Source organism: Heterodontus francisci, chromosome 8 (assembly GCF_036365525.1).
Source record: "Heterodontus francisci isolate sHetFra1 chromosome 8, sHetFra1.hap1, whole genome shotgun sequence".
Classification (NCBI taxonomy): Eukaryota; Metazoa; Chordata; class Chondrichthyes; order Heterodontiformes; family Heterodontidae; genus Heterodontus; species Heterodontus francisci.
Window position 1 is genome coordinate 65,564,424 of NC_090378.1, and position 24,525 is coordinate 65,588,948.

Consider the following 24,525-nt stretch of genomic DNA (forward strand, 5'->3'; position numbering starts at 1 on the left):
CTTCGCTGCCTTCGGAGAATACTTGGCATCAGGTGGCAGGACTATATCTCCAACACAGAAGTCCTTGAAGCGGCCAACATCCCCAGCTTGTACACACTACTGAGTCAGCGGCGCTTGAGATGGCTTGGCCATGTGAGCCGTATGGAAGATGGCAGGATCCCCAAAGACACATTGTACAGCGAGCTCGCCACTGGTATCAGACCCACCGGCCGTCCATGTCTCCGCTATAAAGACGTCTGCAAACGCGACATGAAATCGTGTGACATTGATCACAAGTTGTGGGAGTCAGTTGCCAGCATTCGCCAGAGGTGGCGGGCAGCCATAAAGACAGGGCTAAAATGTGGCGAGTCGAAGAGACTTAGTAGTTGGCAGGAAAAAAGACAGAGGCGCAAGGGGAGGCGCAACTGTGCAACAGCCCCGACAAACAAATTTCTCTGCAGCACCTGTGGAAGAGCCTGTCACTCTAGAATTAGCCTTTATAGCCACTCCAGGCGCTGCTTCACAAACCACTGACCACCTCCAGGCGCGTATCCATTGTCTCTCGAGATAAGGAGGCCCAAAAGAAAGAAAGAAAGAGAGTGTTGAAAGAGGTAGCTATGGAGATGGGGGATACATTGATCATCTTCCAAAATTCTATAGATTCTGGAGTGGTTCCTGCAGATTGGAAGGTTGCAAATGTCACTCCACTGTTTAAGAAGGGAGGGAGAAAACAGGGAATTACAGATCTGTTAGCCTTACATCAGTTGTTGGGAAAATGCTAGAATCTATTCCAAAGGATGTGATAAATGGACACTTGGATAATAACGATCTGATTGGGCATAGTCAACTTGGATTTATGAATGGGAAATCATGTTTGACTAACCTGTTAGAGTTTATGAGGATGTTACTAACAGAATTGATGAAGGGCAGTCAGATTTTCAGTTCCCCACAGGAGGTTGGTTAGAAAAATTAAAGCATATGGGATAGGAGGTAATATACTGGCATGGATTGAGGATTGGTTGACAGGCAAAAAACAGACAGTAGAAATAAACGGGTCATTCTCACATTGGCAGGCTGTGACTAGTGGGGTACCGCAAGGATCAGTGCTAGGGCCCCAACTGTTCACAATATATATCAATGATTTGTATGTGGGAACCAAATGTAGTATTTCCAAGTTCGCGGATGACACAAAACTAGGTGGGAATGTGTGTTTGTGAGGAAGATGCAAAGTGGCTTCAAGGGGATTTGGACAGACTTAGTGAGTGGGCAAGAACATGGCAGATGGAATAACATGTGGGAAATTGTGAGTTTATCCACTTTGGTAGGAGGAACAGATGTGCAGTGTATTTCTTAATTGGCAAGAGATTAGAAAGTATAGATGTACAAAGGGACCCGGGTGTCCTCGTCAGTAAGTCACTGAAAGCTAACATGCAGGTGCAGCAAGCAATCAGGAATGCTCATGGCATGTTAGCCTTTATCGCAAGAGGATTTAAGTACAGGAGTAGTGAAGTCTTGCTTCAGTTATGTAGAACCTTGGTTAGACCACACCTGGAGTACTAGGTGCAGTTTTGGTCCCCTTACCTTAGGAAGGATATTATTGCCATCGAGGGAGTGTAACAAAGGTTCACCAGACTTGTTCTCGGGATGGCGGGACTGTCCTGTGAAGAGGTTGGGGAAACTAGGCCTGTATTCTCTAGAGTTTTGAAGAATGAGAGATTATCTAATTGAAACCTACAAAATACTTAAAGGGATAGACAGGGTAGAGGCAGGTAAGATGTTTCTGCTGGTTGGGGAATCTAGAACCAGGGGACACAATTTCAAAATAAGGGGGAAGCCAGTTAGGACTGAGATGAGGAGATATTTCTTTACTCTGAGGGTTGTGAGTCTTTGGAATTCTCTACCCCAGAGGGCTGTGGAAGCTCAGTCATTGTTTAAAGCAGAGATTGACAGATTTCTAAATACCAATAACATAAAGGGATATGGGGTTAGTGTGGGGGGAAAAAGGCATTGAAGGGGATGATCAGCTATGATCATATTGAAAGGCGGAGCAGGCTCATGGGCTGAATGGCCTACTCCTGCTCCTTGTTCCTATCTCAGCTCTGCAATCTCTCACCATTTAGATAATATACTTTTTTATTCTTCCTGCCAAAATGGACAATTTTGCATTTTCCCACATTGTACTCCATTTGCCAGATATTTGCCCACTCACTTAACCTATCTATATTCCTTTGTAGCCTCCTTATGTCCTCTTCACAACTTACTTTCCTACCTATCTTTGTGTCATCAGCAAATTTAGCAACTATACCCTCAGTCGCGTCATCCAAGTCATTTATATAAATTGTAAATAGTTGAGGCCCCAGCACTGATCCCTGCAGCACACCACTCGTTACATCTTGCCAACCAGAAAATGACCCATTTATGCTTACTCTCTGTTTCCTGTTACAGTGCTGATCTTCTATCCATGCCAATATGTTACCCCCTACACCATGAGCTTTTATTTTCTGTAATAACCTTTGATGTGGCACCTCATCAAATGTCTTCTGGAAATCTAAGTACAGTACATCCACTGGTTCCCCTTTATCCACAGCACGTTACTTTTTCAAAGAACTCCAATAAATTGGGTAAACATGATTTCCCTTTCACAAAACCATGTTGACTCTGCCTGATTACCTTGAATTTTTCTAAGTACCCTGCTAAAACGTCTTTAATAATAGCTTCTAGCATTTTCCCTAAGACAGATGTTAAGCTAACTGGCCTGTAGTTTCCTGCTTTCTTTCTCCTTTCCATTTTGAATAAAGGATCCCTGTAGCCCTGCATGTTTATTTCCTTCAAGTGCCCATCCAGTTTCCTTTTGCAGTTATTGATCGTCTCCGCTTCCACCATGGGCAGTGAGTTCCAGGTCATTACATTATAGGTGCTAGATAAACATAAGTTGTTGTTGTTTGGAAGGCAAAGTTTTATTTTATGCTAATCAAGCATGTTATGATGAACAATGATAAACACTTAGAATCATAGAATGTTTACGGCACAGAAAGAGTCCACTTGGCCCATTGTGTCTGTGCCAGCCGAAAAACTATCCACCCATTTTAATCCCACCTTCTAGCATTTGGTCCATAGCCCTGCAGATTACGGCACTTGAGGTGCATATCCAGATTCCTTTTGAATGACTTGAGGGCTTCTGCCTTAACTATCCTTTCAGGCAGTAGAGAGTTCCAGACCCCCACCACCCTCTTGCTGAAAAATGTTTTCCTCATCTCCCCTCTAATCTTTCTACCAATCACTTTAAATCTATGCCCCCTAGTCACTGAACTCTCTGCTAAGGTAAATAGGCCCTTCTCCTCCACTTTATCCAGGCCCCTCAAATTTTGTACATTTCAATCAGGTCTCCCCTCAGCCCTCTGTTCCAAGGAGAACAACACTAGCCTATCCAATCTTTCCTCATAGCTGCATTTTTCAAGTTCCAGCAACATCCTCGTAAATCTCCTCTGTACCCTCTCGAGTGAAATTACGTCCTTTCTGTAATGAGGTCACCAGAGCTGCACAAAGTCCTCAAGTTGTGGCCTAACTAATGATTTATACAGTTCCAGCATAACCTCCCTGCTCTTATATTCTACACCTCAGCTAATAAACACTTGTCTTTGATATAAATTCTGAAGTATAATTGGAGTTTGGTCCCAGATCAGTTTCAATGCTGGTCTAAAGCTGTACCCTCCTATTAAAATATGTGGAACTGCCTCGCAACACAGATATTTCCTACCTGACTGTGATATCACTGAAGTAGCTTGGAGGAACAGAGACTTAAATTGACCAGAAGAATCCTGCACCTGCTTGAAATGAAACATGAAGCAGAAAATGTTAGAGAAATACAACAGATCAATTCAGCATCTGTGCAGAGAACTGACAGGTTCCACCAAAATACTTTCATCAAAACTGAAAAGTGAAGCATAAACAAGCATTTGAATAGATTCAGAACAAAAGGGAGGGGGGAAAACAACAATGTTTGCTTTTAGTGAAGATGAAGTATCAGTGGCATAACCTGTGGTCTGTTTTAAAAGGAAAAGCAGGAGAGTTTTGATTGCTCAAATGGTCATTAAATCAGATAATGGGGAAAAAGCATAAAATAAATTAAAGAGATGAGTGAAACAAAGAAAATGTGGATGCCTGAAGCAGTAAGGTAAATATGGTCTGAAATTGAAATGTGAAACTGGCAAAAACAGGTGGTTGTCTGGTGTCATTCTGTCTTCTCTTCTATCTGCTCCACCCACAACCACCCCCCCTTCCGCACTCCCATGTCAACAGAGCCATCCAATATGACTAGCATTCTCTACTGAAAAGAGTGAGGTTAAAGTTGAAGGCTTGAGGAATTATTGTTGCAGCCAGAGGTCTCCATATTGTCCAGGCGAAAGATGCTTACAAATGTAAAGTAGCATGCAACAAAGCTAACTATTGCAAGTGTGGACAGAAGGGAAGTATTTGGCAAAGCAGTCACTTTGATCTCCTGTGCGCTGCAGAGACCGTCTCAGCTGTTTAACTTTTTTTTTCCCTTTTAAGCAAATTGAAGGTCATTCCACCAATGCTTCCTCTCGTGTGTACTTTTTTTGCCCCTTCCTCTCCTTTGTTCTGATTCTATCTACATGACTTCATTTTTTATTTTTCAATTCTGATGACTAGTTACATCCAAAATCTTAACTTGTCTATTCTTTACACAGATGCTGATTTCACTTACAGTATGTTTCCAGCCTTTTCTGTTTTTCTCAGAAGAACATATCTCTGAGGTAGAAATGTGTATTTTTTTAATGTATATTTTGGACGAGCTCCATTATGACCACAACGCATAATCCACACATTTTTTATTTATTTAGAGATACAGCACTGAAACAGGCCCTTCGGCCCACCAAGTCTGTGCCGACCAACAAGCACCCATTTATCCTGACCCTGCAGTAATCCCATATTCCCTATCACCTACCTATACTAGGGGCAATTTATAATGGCCAATTTACCTATCAACCTGCAAGTCTTTGGCTGTGGGAGGAAACCGGAGCACCCGGCGGAAACCCACGCGGTCACAGGGAGAACTTGCAAACTCCACACAGGCAGTACCCAGAATCGAACCCGGGCTCCTGGAGCTGTGAGGCTGCGGCGCTGACCACTGCGCCACTGTGCCGCCCTTTGATTCAGTGTTGTAAAATCCTTTGGGACCTCCTGAGGATAATGTGCTATGCGAGTGCACTTTCTATCTTTCTCTCTGCCACCGCACCACCACCACTTCACCCACCACCACCACCCCCACCCCCAACCCCAACCCCAACCAAAGACGTTCTTCACCTTTTGAGAAGCAGTGGTGGCAGGTCACAGAGCAGATTATTTATTTGTCTTTTCTTGCGAAGAATAGTGGGAGTCAAATTGCAAAAGTCTTTATATTAAAAGAAATCAGAAACACCACATTTTAAAGTAGCCTTGCAAAGGCACCAGTTGTAAGTCTTGCATATGTTTTGCAACTTGTGCAGTGCTCATATAACTAGGGATAACTATGCTGTCTGCCTCCTTCTTTGGCCTTTGACATACTTGATGCACCATATAACCAGGGGTAAATGTGAGTGCAAATCTAATTAACATCTTTCTGTAGTGCAACACATTGGACGGTTTCCACGAGGATTTGTTAGCTCTTGGAGCATGGCTTGCAACAAAATGTTACTGAGTACCTCAGTGGTTTGCAACACTGTCCATATAAGTTTGTAAAGTCTGATATGGTCTGTAGTATGGTTTTAAGGGTAATGTGATCTATCCATTTGAAATAATCAATCAGTTTAAAAAAGAACCTGGAACCTGGCTTGATTTTTGTTTCTTATTGCAACTTTCACTTTGTTTAAAAAATTTGAAAGAAATTTTAAAGTATATTTTTGCAATTTATGGTCTTTCAATAAACTAATAGATTTTCTTTTGCATGATGTATTTTTATTGATGGAAACTAATTTTGTAGATATGCCAAAAAGAACATTTTGGGAGTAAACAATTTATTTAACAAATAGAACATTTTTCCTGTAGCACACTCCACTCAACACTTAAGCTTAAGTTTTCATGTAAATGTGGGTATAAAGAATTGTTTCGAAAGCAATTCAAAATTTCAGCACAGAGAAAATCCTTGAGCCCTATTTGACCTGCACTTAATTAAGACCCTTCTTGGTTGCTGATTTTGTATAATTCTATTTTCCTGCTTTCTTGTAGCTTTACTGCTTTCTCCTCGTGCATTTTAAGTAAGTATCCAGTACCTTTTTTGAATGTATTAATCGCTACTCGCAGCAAATCATTTCACCATTCTTTGGAAAATGTTTCTTCTAATACGAACCTTTATTTATCAGGTGCTTATGTTTAGGTCATAACCTCTTGTGTTGAATTTACCTACCCATCCAAATAATCTACCTGTTTATTTTATTTCTTTTGTTATTTTTGAACACCTCTATCAAATCCCCCTCAATCATTTCAAGAGAATACAGCCTAGTTGTTTAGTCTTTTCTGTAGTCAATAGATGTGATGTTTAAAAAAAAATAAAGAGGTTTCTGGACCAGGGTAATTTTTAGGAACAGGAGTAGACCTTTCAGCCCCTCAAGCCTCTTCTACTATTCACTTAGATTATGGCTAATTCCATTTATCTGTCTTTGGGGTAGGCGGTGGCGTAGTGGTATCATCACTGGACTAGTAACCCAGAGACCCAGGGTATTTTTCTGGGGACATGGGTTCGAATCCCATCACAGCAGAAGGTGGAATTTGAATTTAATAAATCTGGAATCAAAAGCTAGACTAATGATGGCCGTGAAACCATTGTAAAAACCCCTCTGGTGCACTAATGTCCTTTTAGGGAAGGAAATCTGTTGCCCTTACCTGGTCTGGCCTACATGTGACTCCAGACCCACAGCAATGTGGTTAACTCTTAGATGCCCTCTGAGATGGCCTAGCAAGCCACTCAGTTGAACCGGACGGACCACCCGGCATCGACCGAGGCACCGGAAACAGCAAACCCAGCCCTGTCGACCCTGCAAAGTCCTCCTTACTAACATCTGGGGGCTTGTGCCAAAGTTGGGAGAGCTGTCCCACAGACTAATCAAGCAACAGCCTGACATAGTCATACTCACGGAATCATACCTTACAGACAATGTCCCGGACACTGCCATCACCATCCCCGGGTATGTCCTGTCCCACCGGCAGGACATACCCACCAGAGGTGGTGGCACAGTGGTATACAGTAGGGAGGGAGTTGCCCTCGGAGTCCTCCACATCGACTCTGGAGCCCATGAAGTCTCATGGCATCAGGTTAAACATGGGCAAGGTAACCTCCTACTGATTACCACCTGCTGCCCTCCCTAAGCTGATGACTCCATACTCCTCCATGTTGAACAGCACTTGGAGGAAGCACTGAGGGTGGCAAGGGCACAAAATATACTCTGGGTGGGGGACTTCAATGTCCATCACCAAGAGTGGCTAGGTAGCACCACTACTGACCGAGCTGGCCAAGTCCTAAAGGACATAGCTGCTAGACTGGGTGTGCGGCAGGTGGTGGGGGAACCAGTACGAGGGAAAAACATACTTGACCTCGTCCTTACCAATCTGCCTGCCGCAGATGCTTCTCTCCATGACGGTATTGGTAGGAGTGACCAGCGCACAGTCCTTGTGGAGACCAAGTCCCGCCTTCACATTGAGGATACCGTCCATCGTGTTGTGTGGCACTATCACTGTACTAAATGGCATAGATTTCGAACAGATCTAGCAATGCAAAACTGGGCATCCATGAGGCGCTGTGAGCCATCAGCCGCAGCAGAATTGTACTCAACCACAATCTGTAACCTCATGGCTCGGCATATTCCCCACTCTACCATTACCATCAAGCCAGGAGACCAACCCTGGTTCAATGAAGAATGCAGGAGGGCATGCCAGGAACTGCACCAGGCATACCTCAAAATGAGGTGTCAACCTGGTGAAGCTACAACCCAGGACGACTAGCATGCCAAACTGTGTAAGCAGCATGCGATAGACAGAGCTTAGCGATCCCTTAACCAACGGATCAGATCTAAGCTCTGCATTCCTGCCACATCCAGCCGTGAATGGTGGTGGAAAATTAAACAACTAACTGGAGGAGGTGACTCCACAAATATCCCCCCCCCTCAATGATGAGGAGCCCAGCACATCAGTGCAAAAAATAAGGCTGAAGCTTTTGCAACAATCTTCAGCCAGAATTGCCAAGTTGATGATCCATCTCGGCCTCCTCCTGAAGTCCCCAGCATCACAGATTCCAGACTTCAGCCAATTCGATTCACTCCGCGTGATGTCAAGAAACGACTGAAGGCACTGGATACTGCAAAAGCTATGGGCCCTGACAATATTCCGGCAATAGTACTAAAGACCTGTCATCCAGAACTTGCCGCGCCCCTAGCCAAGCTGTTCCAGTACAGCTACAACACTGGCATCTACCCTGCAATGTGGAAAATTGCCCAGGTATGTCCTGTACACAAAAAGCAGGACAAGTCCAACCCGGCCAATTACCGCCCCATCAGCCTACTCTCAATCATCAGTAAAGTGATGGAAGGTGTCATCAACAGTGCCATCAAGCGGCACTTGCTTAGCAATAACCTGCTCAGTGACGCTCAGTTTGGGTTCCGCCAGGGCCACTCAGCTCCTGACCTCATTACAGCCTTGGTTCAAACATGGACAAAAGAGCTGAACTCCAGAGGTGAGGTGAGAGTGACTGCCCTTGACATCAAGGCAGCATTTGACCGAGTATGGCATCAAGGAGCCCTAGCAAAACTAAGGTCAATGGTAATCAGGGGGAAAACCCTCCGCTGGCTGGAGTCATACCTAGCGCAAAGGAAGATGGTTGTGGTTGTTGGATGTCAATCATCTGAGCTCCTGGGCATCACTGCAGGAGTTCCTCAGGGTAGTGTCCTCGGCCAACCATCTTCAGCTGCTTCATCAATGACCTTCCTTCAATCATAAGGTCAGAAGTGGGAATGTTCGCTGATGAATGCACAATGTTCAGCACCATTCGTGACTCCTCAGATACTGAAGCAGTCTGTGTAGAAATACAGCAAGATCTAGACAATATCGAGGCTTGGGCTGATAAGTGGCAAGTAACATTTGCGCCACACAAATGCCAGGCTATGACCATCTCCAACAAGAGAGAATCTAACCATCTCTCCTTGACATTCAACAGCATTACCATCGCTGAATCCCCCACTATCAACATCCAAGGGGCTACCATTGACCAGAAGCTGAACTGGAGTAGCCATATAAATACTGTGGCTACAAGAGCAGGTCAGAGACTGGGAATTCTGTGGCGCGTAACTCACCTCCTGATTCCCCAAAGCATGTCCACTATCTACAAGGCGCAAATCAAGAGTGTGATGGAATACTCTCCACTTACCTAGATGCATGCAGCTCCAACAACGCTCAAGAACCTTATCACCATCCACGACAAAGCAGCCCGCTTGATTGGCACCCCATCCACTGCCTTAAACATTCACTTCCTCCACCGCCGCACACAGTGGCAGCAGTGTGTACCATATACAAGATGCGTTGCAGCAACTCACCACGCCTTCTTTGGCAGCACCTTCTGAATCTGTGACCCCCTCCACCTAGAAAGGCGAGGGCAGCAGCCGCATGGAAACACCACCATCTGCAAGTTCCTCTCCAAGCCACACACCATCCTGATTTGGAAATATATCACTGTTCCTTCACTGTCGCTGAATCAAAATCCTGAAACTCCCTCCCTAACAGCACTGTGGGTGTACCTGCACCAGATGGACTGCAGCGGTTCAAGAAGGCAGCTCACCACCACCTTATTGAAGGTAATCAGGAATGAGCAACAATTGCTGGCCTTGTCATCGATGCTCACATCCCATGAAATGAATTAAAAAAAAATCTGTGGCTGTTCTCCTTGGAGAAGGGAAGATTAAGAGGAAGTTTGATGGATCTGTTCAAATCATGAGGGGTCCGGGACAGAGTAGATTGGGAGAAACTGTTCCCATTGGCGGTTGGATCCAGAACCAGAGGACACAGATTTCAGATGATTGGCAAAAGAAATAACAGTGACATGAGGGGAAAAAAGCAAGTGGTTAGGATCTGGAATGCACTGCCTGAGAGTGTGTTGGAGGCAGATTCAATCGAGGCTGTCAAAAGAGAAAAAATTTGCTGGATGAATAGAGAAGGCAGGGGAGTGAGTTGCTCTTATACGGAGCCAACATGGACATGAAGGGCTGAATGGCCTTCTGTGCTGTTACCATTCTTTGATGTTTATAACCCCTTTTTTCCCTGCAAATCTTTTTTTAACCAAACAAATATTTTTTGAAGAACTTTCTCGCAAATTAGAGGTATATGCACATAATGGGATGCATTTGAAGACTCTGCCGCCAAAGTAGGCGGTGGACGTAATTAAAAAATGCAGCCCGCACGCATGGGGACCACGTTGCGGAGCTGCTGCAATTTCAAATGCGGCAGCACATTTGCATGGCCGTGGCACCCGCCTCCCGCGATGAGGTGGAGGGGGTGGGTGAGCCGTCACTAGCAACAGCATCCGGTGCCAATGCGCAGCTGCCAGCACAATTTTTAAAGGGCTTACAGCCCTCAATGTACATTTAAAATTTATGGGGCCAGTTAATGTAAAGTTTTGCAAAAATGAATAAAATGATCTTTCCACGCGCTCTCCCATTCCCCTCAATGGCATATAACAACATTCCTGCACCCCCCCCCCCCCCCAAAGTTCAGAACCTTTTGTCTTTTATTCCTTCCCATCAACCCACAACAACTCCGCAGTGTTTGAACCCTGCTTCCCCCTCCCACACAGAGAAAATCATCTCCTCCCTCTTCCTCACAGGTATCACGTCTCGTTTTCCTGAACGGCCGCAAGAATAAAGATTGGAACGTGGTGGCTGAATTGCTGTAGCCTGCATTGTAAGTAGGCATTAACATATTTTAATTCAGTCCCATTGCCAAGCAGCGGGGTGGCCACATCGAGGCCTCGCCGCCGCAGCTGAGATCAGTACGAGGCGTCAGGGTTGGTAGCGGGCCTCCACTGTACTGATCTTCATTGACCCCCTGCCACAGTTCCTGGCGGCGGAGGGCCTTTAAAACCCAGCCCAATGTGTTTGAATTTTTTTTTTGCATTTTTTGATCTCAATTGTTAAGGCTGCTCAAGTGCCAAACCACTTTTGAAGCCTGACAGTGTAGAAACTACATTTTTTATTGAACAGATGAATAATTGAACAGTGAAATTTTTGTTGCCGTTTTGATCTTTGATTTGTCATTTTCTTGACTTAATTTTTTTAGGCTTTTTTCATGATAATGCAATCCAACTGGAAAGGGTTGGGAGCCACAAATGAGATGTTAAAGCATGCATGTGGCTCCAGAGCCACAGGTTTCTGACTCTGGCCTAGCTGTAATTTTAAAATTGTGTCCCCTGTTCTGGATTCCCCCACTCGGGAAGATGCTTCTCTGTATCTATTCTATCGAATCCGTTTATCATTTCTAACAACCTTGATCACTCCTCAACCTTCCAAACCCAAGGGAATTATAAATCAGGTTTATGCAACCTGCCCTCATAACTTAATCTGGTTAATATGCGCTGTTTATGTTCTTGCAGAGGTGCGGTGCCCAAAACTGAATATAATACTCCTGATGAGTTCTGACCAAAGCTCTGTGCATTGTATTCCAAAAATAAATGTTAACATTCCATTAACCTTTTTTGTATCTGTGCGCTGGCTTTTAGTGGTGTGTGTTTGGACACCCAGACCTTTTGTTCCTCTGTGATTTATAATCTCTTGCCATTAAGAAAATATTCTTGAGATGTTTTTCTTGGCTCCAAAGTGGGTAGTCTCATATTTCCCCATATTGAATTCCATCTGCTACGGTTTTATCCACCCACTTATTCTGTCTGTCCCTTTTTATATTCCTGCTGCCATTTATACAACTTGCTGTTCCTCCTAACTTGGTGTTTTATGTCTGATTTGTTTTATATGGAAAGATACTGTGATCCCTTCACCTACCCAGTAATTGTCAGGGTGTAATGCTTTTACGATGTCAGATTTATAAGAAGAATAAAAGCTAACGGTTCCTCATAATGATAAAATCAGTATATAGCCTAGCTGTAGAAACCAGATATTCCCAGTTCATTTCCTGGACTGCACTGTACTGAGTTGACTGATGTGGCAATATAGGTGGTTTCGGTATTTGTAGGCAAGGGAGAGGATTATCAGTCCGATATCCTGTTTTTGATTGATATTCAGTTGCCCCTGCTGGAGAGTGTTCTTATGTGAACATCTGTTAAGAATGAAATCCAGGCTTGGTGCCTGAAGTTTAATAACCTATCACTAGGGTGGGGTGCATGAAGAATGGTCACTTGAGTGATGTAAGAAGGGCAATCAGAATTCATGGACCTGTACCTCAATAAGAGTTGACACTTCAGGAAAAGAAACAAATTAAACATTTTCACAGATAATTTTGTTTTCTAATCAACTTATTTTTTTTTCATCATGCATTGAAAGCTTCATGAGATGGGCTCTTGCTGATGGTTTAGCTTCAAAACTAGAATAAATTTTTAACAAATTTCAGATTATTTATTGTCTTCAAGATTTTAAAGGAGAGAATTGAACTGCATTGCACAAAAACAGGTACCGTATTAAGGTAAGACCAGACAAATAATGCCCTTGACCTGGGTCTTTAGGTAGCCAAACTATCCAGAATTCCCCTGTATAGTACACTTGGTTACACATTTTTGCTTCAGTAAAACCTATGTACACTTCTCTAGAATCCTAGGAATTGCTGAGGAAATATGTCTTTTTATCCAAATTTGAAGGAATATTCAGAACTGCAGTGAACACCCTTGCATCACTTCGAGAATACAGTTACTACCACTTATACTGCCATGGTTATTACGGGCAACTATTTACAGTTGAGCCTGTTAATCAGGCCGCAGAGAGCACTATACTGCAACTGAGGTTTTGCCATCCACCTCATAGCAGGTAAACCACGTTAGCACTAATGCACCCGCTATAAGCAGTGGGGACTGTACCAAGTTAAATTAACAGATTTTGGCTTCAGCTGGTATTACCCCATCTAATTTAATGATCCATGCATCCAAATGTTTTTACCACCCACACAGCTTTGAAAAGTTTCTTGAGCTAAGGAACGCAAGAGCTAAACAGATGCAGTGAAACCCAAGAATTGTAGAGAGCAGATGCTGAAGAGGACATAGCTGTCATTTTGTGTCAGATTGTGGGTCTTGGAAAACCTTCTGATCACAGTTCCAAAGACCACCCTCTTGGTGTGCTAACAAACAAGGCCTAAAAATTCAGTTTTGATTGGAGCTGGACATTTAACTTGGTTCTAAAGGCAACTTCCTTTTGTCATTTTCAGTATTGCAGTTCCCATAGTTCCTCCTGTAATAATCTTGGCACAAAAATTGGTGTGATTGTTTTACTCCCAAGCTGACTATAATGTAAAATTATCAATAGACTGGAAATTTTACACCTCCCCCTCACCCTGTTGGGTCTGACAGCAACAATGACCTGTTGGAATTTCTCTGGTCATCTGTTTTAAAGCAGATTCTGAAATTGCTCTTGCACAAGGAAATAGTTCAAGGATGCATTATTGATGACATTAAAGGGGCTATCTGACCATATAAGATGGATCTTATTACTTTTTTGCCTTTTAAACTATGTATTTTTACTTTCTCTTACCTGCCCCCTCCCCCATCCCCCACCGTCCAATTTTGGTGCTGAGTTTTTTTTATTCGTTCATAGGATATGTGCATCGCTGGCTTGGCCAGCATTTATTGTCCATCCCTAATTGGCCTTGAGAAGGTGGTGGTGAGCTGCCTTCTTGAACTGCTGAGGTCCTTGGGTATAGGTACACCAACAGTGTTGTTTGGAAGGGAATTCCAGGATTTTGACCCAGTGTCCGTGAAAGAACGAAGAACGGCAATATAGTTCCAAGTCGAGATAGTGTGTGGCTTGGAGGGGAACTTGCAGGTGGTGGTGTTCCCATGCATCCGCTGTTCTTGTCCTTCTAGGTCGTAGAAGTCGTAGGTTTGGAAGGTACTGTCGAAGGAGCCTTGGTGAGTTGCTGCAGTGCATCTTGTAGATGGTACACACTGCTGCCACTGTGCATTGGTGGTGAAGGGAGTGAATGTTAAAGGTGGTAGATGGGGTGCCAGTCAAGTGGGTTGCTTTGTCCTGAACAGTGTCGAGCTTCTTGAGCATTGTTGGAGCTGCACCCATCCAGGCAAGTGGTGAATATTCCATCACACTCCTGATTTGTACCTTGTAGATGGTGGACAGACATTGGGAAGTTAGGAGGTGAGTTACTCGCTGACGAATTCCTAGCCTCTGACATACTGTTGTAGTCATAGTATTTATATGGCTGGTCCAGCTTAGTTTCTGGTCAACTGTGACCTCCAAGATGTTGTTAGTGGGGAATTCAGCAGTAGTAATGCCATTGAACATCAAGGGGAGATGGTTAGATTCTCTCTTGTTGGAGATGGTCATTGTCTGGCACTTCTGTGGTGTAAATGTTACTTGCCGCTTATCTGCCTAAGCCTGGATGTTGTCCAGATCTTGCTGCATCTGGACACTGGCTGCTTCAGGATCTGAGGAGTCGCGAGTGGTACTGAACATTGTGCAATCATCAGTGAACATCCCCACTTTTGACCTTATGATGGAGGGAAGGTCATTGATGAAACAGCTGAAGATGGTTGGGCCTAGGACATTACCCTGAGGAACTCCTGTCCTCCAACTACAACAACCATCTTCTTTTGTGCTAGGTATGACTCCAACCAGTGGAGAGTTCTCCCCGATTCCCTTTGACTCCAGTTTTAAGGGTTCCTTGATGCAATACTCAGTCAAATGCTGCCTTGATGTCAAGGGCTGCCACTCTCAACTCACCTGTGGAGTTCAGCTCTTTTGTTCATGTTTGGACCAAGGCTGTAGTGAGGTCAGAAGCTGAGTGGCCCTGGCAGAACCCAAACTGAGCGTCAGTGAGCAGGTCATTGCTATTTAAGTGGCGCTTGATGGCACTGTTGATGACTTCTTCCATCACCTTTACTAATGATCGAGAGTAGGCTGATAGGGCAGTAATTGGCCAGGTTGGACTTGTTCTGTTTTTTTGTGCACAGGACATAATTTGGGCAAATTTAATAGTTTGTGTTTAAAATGTGGAGAACACTAGCAAGGTAGACATTTTGGTCAAAGTAAAGTATACAAATAACTTATCAAAAAAAACTGAAGGCAATTGCTTTAGAACTGTGTTATTTGTCATTGGCCAAGCTTCTCATTCAGAGTTCTTGTACTGAATTGCATATTGTCTACAGTACAAAAACAGATCTTGAGGCCCAATAGATCTATGTATTTGTACTCCACACAAACTTCCTCCTGCTGTAATTATCTATTCACCTTAAATGTGTCAATGCTGTTTACGAAATCATAGTTACTGCCTCTCCCAAAATCTATTTTCTCTTTGTCATGGTTACTGGAAACCTGCTTGGCATGATATTCCAAGGTCAAAACCTTCGGTGCAGAGAACGTCACTTTTTAATAGCATATTAAATATAGGATATAGGATCAAGTTTTTGTGTGCAATAGAATTACTGTTTTTTTTTTAAAGGTTTCTCCAGTACGTCACCATCTTCTGTTATGTTTTGTTTGTTAAAATTTTCATTGTAAATGTATGAAATGGAAGAACCAGGAATATCCTTGGAAAACTGAAAATTGGTAGCCTTTTTTGGGCTGAATTATGTGACAAACTGAATTCTGAGAAATTATTGTGAATTCTCTGAATTTGCTGCATTATCAGCCTCTGTGTATAATAATTTCTGGCTTTTGTATTAACAGCTAATAAATACAAAAAGCCAATTGTAAAACTGTATTTTTTAAACTTTGCCATTTAATAAGTTCAGTTTGTACTTTTAGCTGCATGGTTATGAAGTTTATAAATACAAGACAAACTTTATTAGTCCTAAGTGAGCTAAAATTGCAATGTTATAAGTATCTGATGTGCAGATTGGGCAGGCTTCAGCTTCAAAGTTCCTGTCTGCAGTCAGTTGTTCATATTGGTCAGTTGTCGCTTAGTGGTATAAAGATCTTTTGGAATCTTGTAGGATGCCCTCAGTAAATACAGGCCGATTCTGCTGACACTGAACTATTCTGCAACTCAGTGCTGAGATCTGTGGGATCAGAAAAAGCCTACCTGTGTAAGCCTTAAACTAAATTGGGCCATTGATGGCAATTAAAAAGAAAATGTAAGCACCAACAACCAAACAAACTAGCAAGGCAATTTTTAAAAAAAGTTTTATGCAACCAACTGATTTTTCCACTTCAGTCTCACCTGCTACATCACAAGAGGGGACTTTGTGGGTTTGAGGGATTAGTTTTTAAACAGTGGACAATTGCACAGTTTGGAGTTTGAACTTAAATCAGCAATAGTTGAGTTCTGCGTTTCAGGCAGTTGCTTAGTTCCTTCCCTTCCAACCCAGTCTTGTTGCTGTATATTCTGAGATTGTACACATTTTCCGTTTGTCATCTTAACCTGGGCTAATGCTTCAGTGCGGTACTGTGAGTATTGCATTGTTGAAGGTGCTGCCTTTCAGATGAGATTTTAGACCAAGATTCCGTCTTCTCCTCAGGTGTATGCAAAAGATCCAGTGGCATTATTGGAAATGCAGAGAAGTTCTGTGTCCTAGCCAACATTTAGTCCTCAACCAACACAACCAGAACAGATTAACTGATCACATACCTCACTCTTATTTAAGCTTTATACAAATTTTGCCAACATAACCAGAGTGGTTGCATATTAACAGTGCTTCATTGGCTGTAAAGTGCTTTGGGATGTCTGAGAACTTGAAAGGCACTGAATAAGTGCAAGTTCTATCTTTGGTTGTTTTAGATATACTACAACTGAAACAAAGCAGATCCTTTATTTAAAACAATATAGGTTTTCTTTACAGATATTCAAAGTAAGTTCCTTCAAACGCTGAAATATTACTTCCTTTGGATATTTGAGTAATATGTATTTTTTTAAGGAAATACTTGGTTAAGGGAGTTTCATATGAAGAAGAAAACTTTATAGCTCAGTTGATTGTGACTTTAGAGAATGGCTTGCATGTGAAAATATATCTGTTGATGAAGCTGCCCTCTGCTACAACAGGGTATTTTTGAATGAACTGCCCAGTGTTTCATAAGTAATACGTTCCTGATCGTAGACTAGCTGTCAACTCTATATAAATAGGTACTATATCTTTACTGAAATTCCCTGCGCTTTGTGTGGCAGGAGTGGTTGGTTAAAAGTCGTGGAGGCTGGTATGAAATGTAAAAAAGAATTGCAATTCTGCTGAGACTAAAAGCAAAAAATTAAATAACTTGTGTTTTATACTGCAAAACTTTGAATCCATGCCCTTTTTACTTCATTGTTGTGGTTTGCATAATTGTCATTTTGAACTGTTCACTTCTCAGATGTCATGCTTAAAGTATAAAGAGAGAAAACGAAGGGTTATGATTTCATGCTGAAGCTGGAAATTTGCAGTATTACCTCACTAAACAGTTCAGTTAGATTGACCTTTGACTGTTTGCTTAGTTACTAGACTGTGCCTTTAAAAGGCACATTTAAGCATAGCTCCGCATTACTAGTATGAAAGGGCAATGTGTGAATTATATGGTATAAAGTTCAATTTTTTTAATAAACAGTTTGCCCTTTGACTTACTGTGAGTAATGTCATGGGAACTCTGTTAGAATGTGAAAACAAAACAAAGAAATTTAGTCGTCTTTTCTCAAATCTTGGTATTTTGTTTTGTACTGAGTCATGCATTTTATTTTTATTCTTTCTTGCTTTCTTCCCTCCCCCTTCATGTGAAGATGCTGAGATACCATTCCAGCTTTCTCATGGGGACGCTCTTTGTGTGAGTTTGGTAAAGTCAGTGTTACCCGATCACTCGTCTACGTGTACAGGAGTATGAATCTTGATTGATTTCCTGACCCAGGTGCAATGAAGACAATTGTAGCATGCACATTTCCATCCCAGTTAAGAGTTGACTTGGAGATTTGAATCCAAGACTTTCCTCATCTGTATGGCAGTTTTGCACTGTCTTTACCAGCTAAACTGTTGATTGAAATTCTCAACTTGAATGCTAATTAAAATAGCGATCCATCACTGAAGATAGTGGTGGGGGTGTTGCTGGTTAGATGTTTGTTAGACTTTTGTTTCCCTTTAACCCATGCACTTTTATGACCTGCTCCTTAGATACTCCACTGATACTTCAAAATTGCTGAGTAATGATGAAACATTTATTACTCATACTTGAACAAACTGAGATAATGCAAATCACCTTGTTGGTAATTCATTTTGTTTTAACTGAAAGTAACCAGTATTGCTGGTGAGTACTTGTCATCGAAGTGAAGTTGGAGGTGGTTATCCAAACTTAATTGTGCATTATAGTCATTTGACTCACTGTTTTCCAATATGCATTTTTTGCATTGCAGAGTGTGCCCATTTACTGCTAGCTCACAACGCTGTAGTAAAGGTGAAAAATGCTCAGGGATGGAGCCCGCTGGCAGAAGCCATCAGCTATGGAGACCGACAAATGAGTAAGGCGGTCTACTTTTATTTCAATTGTTTAAATTTGGAATAAAACAAATTGCATTAATATGTATCTCGCCCACTCTCTTTCAGTTGCACCCCTGCTCTTGAGTCGAGACTCTGCTCCCTCCCTCTCTCCGTCACTGAAGCCCTCATTCCCTTAGTCCCTCCAGCTTCCCTGTTCCTGTAGTCTCAGTATCTACAGAAAAAGAACAGTCTTTTGGAGTGAATCTATTGATGTATAGTCCCACCACGTATAGTGGGGTTTTGATGTCAATGTAATTTGCCCACTGTATGTTGTGGCCGGTGTAATCAGGCGATTAATAATCCATTCTCTAACTAATGCCACTGATACATAGTGTACTGAGTAAATCTGACCCCCACTGAGGGGATCTTTATCTTTTACTGCTTGCTGACCTTGCACCTGTTTAAAAATGGATTTGTGTCAAACAGTTGACTGAAGAGGATTGAGTTTAGCTGCTGGACGAACCAGAGTGGTTCTGACATATTCTGTATTCAATGTGAAGCAGCCGTTGCACCCGTTTATTGGATTATCGAGCTGTCATTTACAGCAAGTTGACATTTAGATGCAAGTTTAATGTTGAATCAAAGGACTGTTCAGTACAACTATTCTTTGGGGAAATTTGTAGTTGCTTGCAAATGGCTACTGCACGGCTTACAAAGAGCACTGGAGACAAAGTGGTCTGCAATTCACAAGCAATTAACCTGTTAAGGGATTTTGATCTGGTCCATTAGGAGACAACAATCTAGTCAATTTCACCGTCTTTTTAAGCAGCAGTTGCAGGCCATTGGGGATGACTAAAAGCGGTGGAGTTGCTTAAAAGGACATAATGACTCGTAATCGCACTTCAGTGAGGTGCAAACAGCTGATTGAACTGGCCAAAATAGCCAGGCCTTGATATGGTTTTGTGATTGATGCCTATGGTGATTGCAAGTAGTGATATTGGCCCCCCCATCAGGCTCCATATCCAAAGGATCATGCTCCGCCATTTCCGCCACCTGCAGCGTGATGCCACTACCAAACGCATCTTCCCCCTCCCTTCCCCTTTCAGCATTCCAAAGTGATCGTTCCCTCCACGACACCGTGGTCCACTCCTCCATTACGCCCACCATCTCGTCCCCTTCCCACGGCACTTTCCCCTGCAATTGCAGGAGGTGTAATACCTGCCCATTTACCTCCTCTCTCCTCACTATCCCAGGCTCCAAACACTCCTTTCAGGTGAAGCAGCGATTTACTTGTACTTCTTTCAATGTAGTATACTGTATTCGCTGTTCACAATATGGTCCCCTCTACATTGGGGAGACCAAACGCAGGCTGGGTGGCCACTTTGCGGAACTCTCCGCTCAGTCCGAAAGCATGACCCCGAGCTTCCAGTTGCTTGCCATTTCAACACTCCCCCCTCCCCCACCCCCCACCTCCTCTTATGCTCACATCTCTGTCCTGGGATTGCTGCAGTGTTCCAATGAACATCAACACAAGCTCGAGGAACAGCATCTCATTTACCGATTAGGCACAATATAGCCTGCCGGACCAAACATTGAGTTCAGTAATTTCAGAGCATGGCGGGCCCCCCAATTTACTTTTATTTTTAGTTATTTTTTCCTTTTTATATTTATTTTGTGTTTATTTTATTTCATCTTGGTTTGTTCAGTTTGCTTACCCACTTTTTTTTCATGTTTGTACTTGCGGCTGTTCAATTTTCAGTCCATTAACACCCGATCTGTACTAATGTTTTGTCTTTCAACACACCATTAACATATTGTTTGCCTTTGCTCCATGACCTTCTGGTCAGCTATTCTGTGACCTTGTCCTATCTACACCTTCTCCTTTGTTATCTCTTGCCCCACCCCTGCTTTACTTGCTTAAAACCCTTCACATTTCTAATCTTTTCCAGTTCTGAAGAAGGGTCACTGACCTGAAATGGTAACTTTGTTTCTCTCTCCACAGATGCTGCCAGACCTGCTGAGTATTTCCAGCATTTCTTGTTTTTATATTCGTGATACTGGCAGTTGTTTGAGATAAGCAGGGACGGTGCGAATGATGGGGACTCTTATCAATTCTCTGTACCTACAATGTCACAAAATTACAGCAGCGGGAACTGATCCCAAAAGCTTCTGAAAAGTTTTATTTTGAGTAATTGAGATTTGCTGCAGTGCTATTGTAATTTTTTTTTGTGGGTTGTGTTTAGTCACAGCTTTGTTGCGAAAACTTAAACAGCAATCAAGAGAAAATGTAGAGGAAAAACGACCTCGATTACTAAAAGCTCTGAAAGAGGTAAACTTGCAATTTTATGCTTTTTCTTTAAATAAAAGTTTGGAGCAATAATTTGCTAGGTCAAAATATTTTTGCACTGTCACTTTTGTTGAGCATGTTTATTATAATATTGATTGAACTGAGTGATCAGTTAACTTTGCGCATCATACTTTGTAAATAGCATTACTTGAAACATGGTAAAATCCTTGAGATTAAATAGGGACTTAAATGTTGGCTTGGAAGTTTGTGTTTCTGATTCTACACTGAACTCCAGAGCTTTGCTCTGTCGTCTAGGGGAGGTGTAAGCAGAGGTAACTTCCCCACGGAGAGGAAAGGAGAGAAGATGAAAGGTGTCATCCTGGTCTACTCTTGCATACCCCCAGTGGTTCATTTTGCATCATGATTTGTAGAAGATGGTATGTGATGCATTGAGCCCATAGAAGGGGAGAAACATAAATGGTTTGTAGTAAAGTTTGCCTAACAAACTTGACTTTTTTTGCTGTTTCTCTTGCACATAGTTCTTTTTCTGTCTTTCAGCCTCATTAACTGTGCAACTTCATTGTCAAATACACTGCAAATGTTGGGAATTTAAAGCCTATGTCTGTTCTTGGCTACTACTAAGAGATTAGTTTTTAAAAATCAGCTATTTAAAGGATATCTATAAAATGTTTAATTTGTTCTGTTAGTGAAATTGTGAATCACCACAAATATCCACTTTTGAAAAAAAAACTCTTGTGTAACAAGAATTTCTTCCAATTTTCCCATCCTTCCTAATGGCAAAGCATCTAGCCAGTAAGTCACTTCACACAATTGTATGGCTGTTATGAGAAATTGATCGATGATGCACTACACCAAGAAAAATATAAACTGAACTAAAATACAGCTACAAATCTTTCAAAGTTTCCTGGGAGGGGTGGGGGGGGGGAAGAATGGAAGCATTGAGACTGTATATTAATATTTTCTTTCTTGGACATTTCTAATAGATTGACATGCCCTCTGTTGTGTGAATCCTGTATTTAGTACCCAGTTAGTATTTTTGTTTGTACATAAACCAGATTTTAAAAATTGGTGAAAATGGTTAGAGAATACTCCTCAGATGTTTACTTTTTGAGTAGTTAGTCTTAGAGACATTTTATGAAACTTTATGAACTTTTAATATAAAATACTTGTATGAGCAAAAACAACTTGGGAAACTGGGATTACAAAACTAACTATATTCTCCAAATACATCAAATTTTCTTGAATAATCTTGAAGAGATATCTCCAACAAAGACATATTTCTTGGCATCTGGAAATGGTGAACGTTTGTAAGAAAAAGCTGAAATAACAGGATAGTATCTTTATTGGAAAAGACATGTCACAGAATAATTGCTATTTAAGGTCCTTTTAGAATTGATCTGGATCAACCAAATCAATCATAATTGCAAAAGTTTTCAGGATTTCTCTTGGCTCTTGATTGCCTCCAATGAACATCAATTAATAGTTTCATGAGCTGACATTTTAATAAAATCTGATGTGTCAATCCTATTTAAAAACCTTTATATTCATATAACCTTGTAGATTTAAGTTGCTGTTTACTTTTTAGGAGTCTGTCTTTACTGAAAAGAATCCATATTTTGTAAGTGATTTAAACAAGCCCTTTAAACAAGTATGCAATTTTCACCCTTCATAATTTCCCAGCAGCATCCATTTTAAGCACCTTTGCAAATTACTTTTTAAATAAAAAAAGCAAAATACTACAGATGCTGGATATCTGAAATCAGAAAATGCTGGAAATACTCAGCAGGTCAGGCAGCATCTGTGGAGAGAGAAACAGAGTTAACGTTTTAGGTCGAAGACCTTTCATCAGAACAGTCACGATGAAAGGTCACAGAGCTGAAAAGTTAACTTTGTTTCTCTCTCCAGAGACGCTGCCTGACCTGCTGAGTATTTCCAGCATTTTCTTTTTTTTATTACTTTTCAAATAATATTGTTTACTTTAAGATATAAAATTATCAAACTAGTTTGCAATCATAGCGCTCTTCTCAAAGTGAGTTTAAAGTCTAACGTTTGGAGAAAGTGTTCTCCATATGAACTTTGCAGTAACAGGCCTGAGGTGACTTGAAACCAAAATGAGAGTGTTCCATTCCTGAGCATTGACATCCCTCGCCTAGAGCACAAAAATGTATTAAAGCAAGCAAACTACTTGTCCAGGAATTAAGATCAAATACTTCAATTTAATATTAAAATGAAAGAGCCGAAATCATGTAAGACTGAATACCTAATAGAACAGCTTGATACTAAAATTTCTTTGGAAAAAGTGAATTCTGTAACAAAAGACCTATTCTTAGCTAATAGTTCATTATAATAGAATTGCCATTTTCATATTAAGTGATTTTAATAGTACTAATATTGGCCAATTACAAATAAGGTTTTGCCTGTTAAAATTAGTTTTGCAATGTATCGTGCGTGCAAGATGTGAGACGATGAAGAGTTACAGACAGAAACTTAACGAGTTATAAAAACTGACTTTGTCTTTTTAAAAAAAAAAAAGATCTTTCTTTTAGAAAGTGAACAATGTGCTCCAAAATGGCTACCAAAGGAAAAGGCCTTGGCCTTTGTATATTCAAACTGTGACAGGGACAAAGGAAAATCCTCAAAGCTAAGATGTGTCAAATGCACCCATCCTAAAATATTACAGAATTGAATGGGTTCTTGTGAAACAAAGAAGGTGTGAAGTGGAAACATAACTGAATTATTCTTATCCTGAACCCATCAAGAGCCCCTTTTGAATTGATTGGGTTCTTCTGAAACAAAGAAGGTATGAAGTAGCCACGTCCTGGGCCATTGTGCGATCACCAAGGTGGAAAGACCAAAGCAACTCCTCCCAGAAGGTGAGATGTAACATGTCTTTACCTTTAAAAGGCAGCCTAGAGAGAAAGAGAATCACCCAGAAAACTGCATCCAAGAAGCTTGTTTCCAGAAAACCAGAAGGGGCATGACCTGCTGTAGAATTCTACATCTACACTTTTTATACAGCAGTGAATTAAAAGTGATCCACTGTCTTCAACTGAACTTTCAACCAAGAGAGAAACCTACAAATACCTTAGGCCTGCAACTAACGAGAGCCTGACTTCCGAGAGATCTTAACAGGTTTACCGTGACCCCCCACTTGTAAACCCACTTACCACTTTTCCTCTCACTCGGTCTCTTCTATGTGTGTGCGCGCACGAATGAATGAGTGGATACGGTTGTGATAATTTCAGGATAAGGCATATTGATAAATAAATAATTGATTTTCTGTTTTAAACCTACAAGAAAACCTGTCACTGTCTGTTTATTTGACAAATAAAACACAAAGGGGTTAACCCCTAATAAAACACACTTGCTGCGATCAGGTGGGAGTTGAACTGTGGGAACCACCCAAACCGCTCACCACGTGGCAGTAACAAGTGTCATATTTTCAAGCTCTTGCAATTTATAAACATGTGACTAGAAACATCTGAGTGCACGTCATCTTTCTTTGTTGAATGGAGAAACAATATTAAATTCTTAATACTTTTCATGCTGTAATAATTTATTTCCCATTATATTAAGAGTCTAGTGAACAGTTATTTTTCTTCTGCCTAACATTTTAATGAATCGTTTAAAGCTGGGGTTCCTACTTGATTTAAGATGAAGCCAT

The 24,525-nt window shown here is 41.6% G+C and overlaps 1 protein-coding gene across 2 annotated transcripts in view; it reads left to right on the forward strand.

The window, feature by feature from the left end:
• The window catches only part of ankrd13c (ankyrin repeat domain 13C), a 119,519-nt gene that overhangs the window by 42,037 nt on the left and 52,957 nt on the right, over positions 1-24,525 (forward strand). For both annotated transcript variants that reach the window (XM_068037249.1, XM_068037250.1), the window contains exons 3-4: positions 18,490-18,594; positions 20,797-20,882. In XM_068037249.1, the coding sequence (XP_067893350.1) occupies positions 18,490-18,594; positions 20,797-20,882 (191 nt within the window). The remainder of the gene's footprint in view (positions 1-18,489; positions 18,595-20,796; positions 20,883-24,525) is intronic.